This window comes from Adiantum capillus-veneris, chromosome 19, assembly GCF_014529385.1.
Source record: "Adiantum capillus-veneris isolate H3 chromosome 19, ASM1452938v2, whole genome shotgun sequence".
Lineage (NCBI taxonomy): Eukaryota > Viridiplantae > Streptophyta > Polypodiopsida > Polypodiales > Pteridaceae > Adiantum > Adiantum capillus-veneris.
In genome coordinates, this window is record NC_140949.1 from 120,852,711 (window position 1) to 120,860,368 (window position 7,658).

At 43.1% G+C, this 7,658-nt stretch overlaps 1 protein-coding gene across 2 annotated transcripts in view; it reads right to left on the bottom strand.

The window, feature by feature from the left end:
• The window catches only part of LOC147434754 (uncharacterized), a 41,909-nt gene extending 40,432 nt beyond the window's left edge, over positions 1-1,477 (bottom strand). For both annotated transcript variants that reach the window (XR_015185252.1, XM_086490025.1), the window contains exon 1: positions 1,158-1,477. Coding sequence is in view for 1 of the 2 variants with exons in the window: in XM_086490025.1 (XP_086346151.1) it covers positions 1,158-1,274 (117 nt within the window). In the remaining variant the exon portion in view is untranslated. The remainder of the gene's footprint in view (positions 1-1,157) is intronic.
• Positions 1,478-7,658: the final 6,181 nt, after the last annotated feature.

The window sequence follows — 7,658 nt, forward strand, 5'->3', positions numbered from 1 at the left end:
AATATGGGCACTTAGACGCAAACATCACTCGGAGGATTGGTCTAGGACTACTTGTGCCTTGTTGTCAGCTGATGGAATGCATGGGATGGGGGCAAATCTTGGCCATCGGTAATTAAAAGATCTCAGAATGACAAGAGTATGGACCTTGGGTATCAAGGATGTGGAGGCGGGGTGGCTGCCCTAATAGCTGTTGCAATTATGAGTCATGGCTTAACATGAGCATGACAAAACCTTGTAATTTTTTGGGCTGCTCAATATAATCCACTCACAATTGTGAGTTTTGCTTTTTTTTTAAAAAAAACATTTGACAATTCTCTAATAAGTAGTCCAAGCGTCTGAATTAGATGGAATCACAATATATGCCAAGTTGTAGGTTGAGGGAAAAAAATGCAAAAGTAGAAAAGTCAAGGGGTCTCTCTCTCTCCCCAGCACTAGGGTTCAGGCATGCAACTCGAGGTGGAGACGAAGCAAGGAACCGTTGGGTGTCGCGCAGAAGGCTGGAACGGTGAGACCTCTTTTTTTTTATATCGAACGTGTTGCGCAATGAGCACGAAGCCGGTGACGATCAACTGGCTCAGTGCAACGACTAATCGCGGACTGTGAGGTCTCGAGTTCAAAGTCTGGGACTTGCATGGGAAATTCGCTGCAACTTTTATAACAAATCGAAGGCCTTGAAGGAATCTAGGGAGATTCCATGTAAACAATTGAAAGAGGAACGAATATATATATGGGCAAGCCACCGAGGAATGAAATTTGGGCTCCCTTCAGATTATTACACTAATTTGTAACAAGGCCATACGTGATAATTACATCACAGTATCCTACATGAGAGGATGAGCGAGTGTGGCCCAATCCTATATCTTTAGAAAAATAGTTTGCCATCATTAAATTTTTACATTGGCTGTAATTTAATCATAACCAGGGTGATGAATAGAAACTTCATCAAACCCCCCCCCCCCCCCCCCCCCCCCCCCCCCCCCCCCTCAAAATATACACATTATTAGGCAAAAACATGTGAAATTTTCAAGATTAAGGACAAGGGTGCCCGTCCAAACTCAAATAACCCCTCCTCCCCCTTTCTCTCTCAAACACCCCGGTCTCCCTCCCCGCCTCCCTTTCTCGCTCAAATACATCAAAACACACACAAGAAAGTATACCTGCCATAAGATCAGCATGCGGACCAATAGATAAGCAACAAAGAGAAGAGCTCCAAATCCAGTGGTGAAGCAATAGAGTTTGAAAAATTCCACAAGGCTTAGTCGTTGAACGGCCATCGACGAGCAAAGGTGACGTTGCTATTGGATGGGAGTCCTCGCTAATCTCTCTTAGGCTAATGCAACATTGTCCTCATTCTTCATACTTCATGGTAACGGTAATGGGTGTGGTGAGGTAATCTACACCACACCATTAAAATCTTGGCCTTGTTCAAATGCCTTATACGCTTGGTTCAAGTTATCTTTAACTTCTAAAGTAGTGCTTCTTTTCTTTTGGAGGAATGGTCATCACAACACTTCCTTCTTCTTATTCTTTTCCTTTGGAAAATCGGTCATCACAACACTTTGGCTTGCGTTTGTGGAAACATTAGGATCCCTGACGATGCTTGATATCCCGTGGAAGCGATCATTTCTATTGGAAAACACAAGCACTTTGAATTAAGCAATCATATCCATCACGGTCCTGGTAGCAATCAGTCCACAAAAGGTAACTACTTAAGTAGCTTTTGTTTGTAAGGGGCTTGCAACTCTAAAATGTGTGCTACGACCCCTCAAGGCACCTAATGTACTTGATGATAATTGTACACTAGTGAAGCCGGCGGGCGACCCCGCCTCTCTCTCTCTCTCTCTCTCTCTCTCTCTCTCTCTCGCTGTGCTCCCGGAATTGCAAGCCACACCCGCCGCTTGAAGGAGCTTCTGACACGTGGGAATGGGAAGGAACCGGAATTCCCTCCCCCATTATCCTTGGTATAGATTCTTTTTTGGGTCGATGTAACACATCCGTTCACAACTGTGGACATGGCAAGTGTGGGCTTGTTGTCTTCTTGTCTGATGTTTGAGGATGTGCCATTTATTTTGTTGGAGTAATAAAAATATTGTGTTCATGAGATGTATTATTATCATCATCGTGTTTTTTATTAAGGTGGACATGTGGGTGTGCAAAGATCCACAAACTCCAGTTGTACCTTATACAAAAAAATATCATGCCAAGGGGATCATAACCAGCGTTAGAAAAAAATAGGGGTCCAATGTATTTTAATCGACTGAAATCCTAAAATCCCGGTTAGATTTTGAGCTTGCCTTGAAGAAAACCGAGCAATTTTCACAAGTTTTAGTGTAATTACCGATTAAAGCTTCAAAATTTGACCTAAAAACCGGGAGTATTTCAAGTTTGCCCTTATTTTCTTCGGTTAGGAAAAATATTTTTTTCTAGCCCTGATCAGAACCTAGTGGTTAAGGTGGAAGTGTGGGTTCGTAAAGACCTAAGTATGAGTTCGAATAGGATATTTCAGATTTTAGTTGCACATCGAAAGTAACATCTTGTGCTCTAGTACAAACAAACATATTTGTGAAGTGAAAAATGTTAGCAAAGGCAACCTACACACAACATCATTAATGTTAAAATTTATTAAAAATTGAGTCACAAATTACAATAAGGTGTTTTACATTTATGCATTCTTGAGAGAGAGAGAGAGAGAGAGAGAGGGAGAGAGAGAGAAGCATACTCTATGGGAACCTTTTCATAGCTTCAAGACGTTAAATGTTATTCTTGAAACAACGTTTTTTTCCCAATACTCTTTTCAACTGAGAGAGTTGGGTTACGGGTAGGCTAGATTATAGTGAATCGAATCAATCATAGAATAACTCCATGCTCAGGATGGGACATCCTCCACACTATGTCACACGGGCGAGGCCGGGGCGAGGCCAGAGGGATCTACAATTGAGGTGATTTGGGCGATGCACATTTGTAAATTCGAGGAGAAAAGTAAATTCGGGTAGGCTTGTAAATTCGGGCGGACCGTGCTCCATATCTTGAACCCATGACCTCCCCACTGTGAGCCATGTACAATAACCACTACACCCGCTTGCATTCATCAGAATATATGGAGTATGTCATATAGTAAAAGTGGGGGGATTTGTTAATTCGGGGCAAATTTGTAAATTTGGGTCGCCCTCGCATTGTCAGATGTGACGGTCCACAATTGACGTACCCCCCATTTTTCTCGTCCACCATTGATCCCTTCCTACCCTGCCTGTGTTAGATAGTGATGAAGTGAGCCATGTAGACCGAGAGTCCGAGAAAAAACAACAATAAAGTGTTCCATTGGCAAACAGGGGAGCCACCCCACTACAACCATCATATGAGACTTCAAAGACTCCTATAACTAGGCCGATAAGGGAGTCACCCTATAAAGAAGAACAACCAGTTAAAAAAGGACACACCATTATGATAAGAGGGGAGTCTTGGAACTCCATCATCATGCAAGTAGACTCCATCAATAATAGGCTAGCACAGACCTATAGTCGGATTTGAGCATGAACCAATGAACATTAGAGAATTTTAGGATTTTAAGGAGAACCATGTGTTATGGAATTGACATTTTACTATTTATTGCAGCTGACAGGTGGAAAAGGCTTGACCGAGCTAGGCTATTGCAAAAGGAAATTATATTTTATGTATATTTATTCAAGTGCTCTTTTGTGAGCTTTGGCCATCTATGACCAGCCGGCTAGTCTGTACTCATTTTGACCATTCTAGAAATCTATAAATGAAATACGTGCAAGAGGGAAATGGTCACTCTTGCACGGGGGGAGATTGCACCCAGTGTCTGTGTACTTCTTCTCCCCTCTCTTCTCTTCTCTCTCGCCATGCCAGGCGTAGCACTCCGCTTTAGGAGGTGCGCCTGCGCGTGCTCTCTCGCTCTATCTCCCTCTCTGTCTCTTTCTGCTCGTGTGCAAGGATGGTTTCCAGGTATGCAGATTTGTGTGTTTCATCGTCTATAGTATCTAGTTTTGGTATTCTGCAGGGCTCTCCGCGCTCCCGTTTGTAGCAGTGGTATCAGAGCCTAGGTGATCGCTCCTGACAAGATATGGATCATAGAAATGGTGACTATGACACGTTTGGAGCTAAGTACTTTTCTATTAATTACTCATCTTAATGATCTTCATGCTCATCCATTAAGTAACTCATGTATGTATTTTCCTTGGAACGCTGAAGCATGTTATGGAAAATTTTGTATTTGAATTGTAGTTTTAATGTCATCAAAATTGTGCAAGAGGCAGACAAGATCCCCTCTTCAAAGCATGAGAGCATGGGGGCTCAATCGATGAATCAATTGAAGTAGCATAAGAAATTTGAAAATAAAAATAAAAATTGAGCATGACACTCTCTATGTAAACTAGATCTCTCGAGGCTAATGAGACATAAGAGAGCGTTGGTGGAATCAGGGCTAATGAGAGCCATGGTGATTTGAGGTGCTCTCGCAAAGGTTCACTACTACAAACCAATGGAAAGCAGGCCATTGTAGAGCCGCGGACACCGAACCCAATGATTATAGCAAAGAGTAGTGCGGGGATGTGGGAGCGGACTTCCAAACTTAAGATTTGGTGAAGAAGTGCATGCCACCCATTCAGTAGGCCAATTCACCTCAGCAAGGGACTTGAGGGACTTGCAGCAAGGATGACCGAAACCCTCCCCCAACCCTCCTTTTCAGAGTGTGACATGGACTTGCAGTGGGCATGAGACGAACCCCCCCCAACCCTCCTACGACGATTGGCCAACAAACTCTCCCAGCTCAGTTTCTGGCTCTCGCCATCACAGCCACCCCACCCTTACATGCCCTTGCATGGACATTCTGTAGAGCTAACCTTTTCTGACTCAATTTGGTGCTTGCCAGAACCATGCAATCTACTAAATTTTGATTAATGGCTCGTGGCCTTCCCTGCCAACCAAGACATCCTTAAGGCCGTGCTCTTGCGAGACTACCTTGCAATATGCAACTCAAGTAGTGGCGCATATAGCACACCAGCCACAATAGCCGCAGGGGTTCATGCAATCCCACAGCCAGTGCATGCCTATCGAGATGGTGGCCCATGCAACACGCACAACCAGTAGCCTACGTACACTCCTACGATGAGTGGTCTACGTATAGGTGCAAAGCGGAGACTCGTTCTGAGAGACACGCATGGCATCCAACTAGTCAGCATGCAGCCACCAACAACCGACCCCTCCAACGTGACAACCACCACCTCTGAACCCTCTGCAATCACCCACCAACCAACCCTCACTATAATTATATCACTATATCTTCCTCTCTCTCAGTTTCCTGCATGGCTGCAGTAAGCACCCCACACCTGGACCCCTCGCATGGCGCGATGGCAACCACCACAGAAAAAGGGGCGGCTGCCATTGACCCCTACCTTAGTGTCATCCCTCTCTCTCACCTCGCTCGCAATTAGCTGCAGCACCAGACTCTCACTCAATCTCGCTTCCTCTGCTTACAACCGCTAGACCAACCACCGCTCTTCACTTTCCTTTTGCATGCGCAACCCACCCTCCACACCGTCCCTTTTGCAGCATGCATCTACTGGCAGCTTTCTCTCTCTCTTTTCCACCCTCTCAGTCAACTGTCGCCAAGTATAGATCCACATAGTACCGGTAGTCGGAGTTTCTCTCTCTCTCTCTCTCTCTCTCTCTCTCTCTCTCTCTCTCTCTCTCTCTCTCTCTCTCTCTCTCTCTCTCTCTTCCCTGAATTCGATTACTCAAGGCTGCCGTAGGATGCGAGTGCTTTGCTGCGTCCGAATTGTGGAGCACGCGCATCATCAGAGTTTAATTCTGTGCCAACAACCATCTCTCCTATACGACCAGGTCCAATCCATCCCCATGGTGAAAAGTTCTCTCGATCGGCTGCGATTGGCGAAAGAATCCTGCAACCAACAGCCCTACATGCCATTTTTGGCCCTCCTTTGCGATCAGGCAGCCTCACACTGATCTGGAGCTGGACTTTGTAGCCTCCCCTTCTTTTTCGCGGCACTTCTCTTCTCGTGGTGACCACCACTGGAGGATCCCCAACCCTTTGCATTCCCTCCTGCTAAGCTGCTGGCGAGCTACTCCTTCTGGTGGAAGCTCTTTATAAGTGACTGCTGTGATCCTTTCTTGGACAACAAACTTGACGATGACGACGCTGATTTCAATAAACGCTTTTAGGCTTTTTTTCAGTTTTAGCCTTATTTTTAAGTATTTCACTTCATTTCATTTTGTACCCAGACATTGCATTTTATCCGCAAGGATCAAGGATTATATCAGTTTGATCCCATGACCTTTGAAGACCAATAATATAACATTTCATTTCACTCTCTCTCTCTTTCCCCCCTCCCAATCCTACTTTTTGCAGCAGTAGACATGGGCGGCGCTCTGTAGAGCGACTGTTGCAATAATTTTTGGAACACCTCGCCATCCGTTACCTATGCCTACTGCTAGCCTCCAATTGGGTATCTACATGTTGTCATTGGGCTCCAATTGGCTCCATGCCACATTTTTTTTCTTATTTCTTCCGTCTTGGCATGATTAATCTCATGCATGGTGTTGATTAATTGTGCCATAAAAGCAGTCATTAATGATACTCCCGTAATGGGATGTGTATACAATTATGTCTATTCGATCAGCAATCATGCTTGGGGATATGATATTTTTTGAGCGCTCATACCTACATGGCACTAGTAGTTTCTCTTCATTGTGTAGGGTTCTTTTCCTTGAGACATTGCTTACTGAGCACCTTGCTTGTCAGTGGTGGGGAGAGCTACAATATTTTTCCATGCTTGTGATGGGAAGCAATATTTGAGACAAATCATTTTCCTAACCATACACAGAAAGAGGAAAGTTTAGAAGAATGACTTGTATTTTTTCTCTTTACACTCCTCTTAAATTTCAAGCGGAATGATTTTTTTTTCCTCTTGATCCTAAGGGGCATTATTGAATTTTCAAGTAACATGATTGTAAGCTGAGACACACTTTCCCAGGTGGGAAGGGCTGCAGTTTTCAATCTTGTATGGTCTGTGTCTATTTTTTTAAATTTTTATGTTTTGTTTTGTTTTGTTTGGCTTTGATATTTGTGTGTCTATATTAAGGAGGAGATAAGCGCTGCTATGTCCCTTGGTATTTCAGTGTCTGTGTATCCCTTCAAAGATGACCATTGAAAGTAGTTCCTACAGAAATAAAAAATAAAAAAAAAGAAAAAAATAATAATAATAATTTTTTAACACGTAATTCTCTTTGAGAGAGCAATGGTGGATATCAAATGTTGGATCAGAGTAATCATAGCAATGTTTGTTGATCGAGTTAGGACTTGCCAAAAATGTTTTTCCTGATTGAAGAAAACAAGGGCACACCTACAGCTCTTTTGCTTTTTTTAAAGTCAATATTGAAAGATTTTCAGGTATTCAGTACACTACAACTGGTAAAACTTTGTCAATTTACTTGAAGGAAAGATGGAATCTAGCAGATATTTTGCTATTTTAGCTAGTTTCAACAACACTAACAAAATTTTACTAGCTTCTAATTTTCTTGCAACAACAATCAATGGGGTTTTGTGTATATATATATATATATATATAATTTTAAAAAAATAAATAAAAAAAACTTACTCACATATACAGTCCACCTCA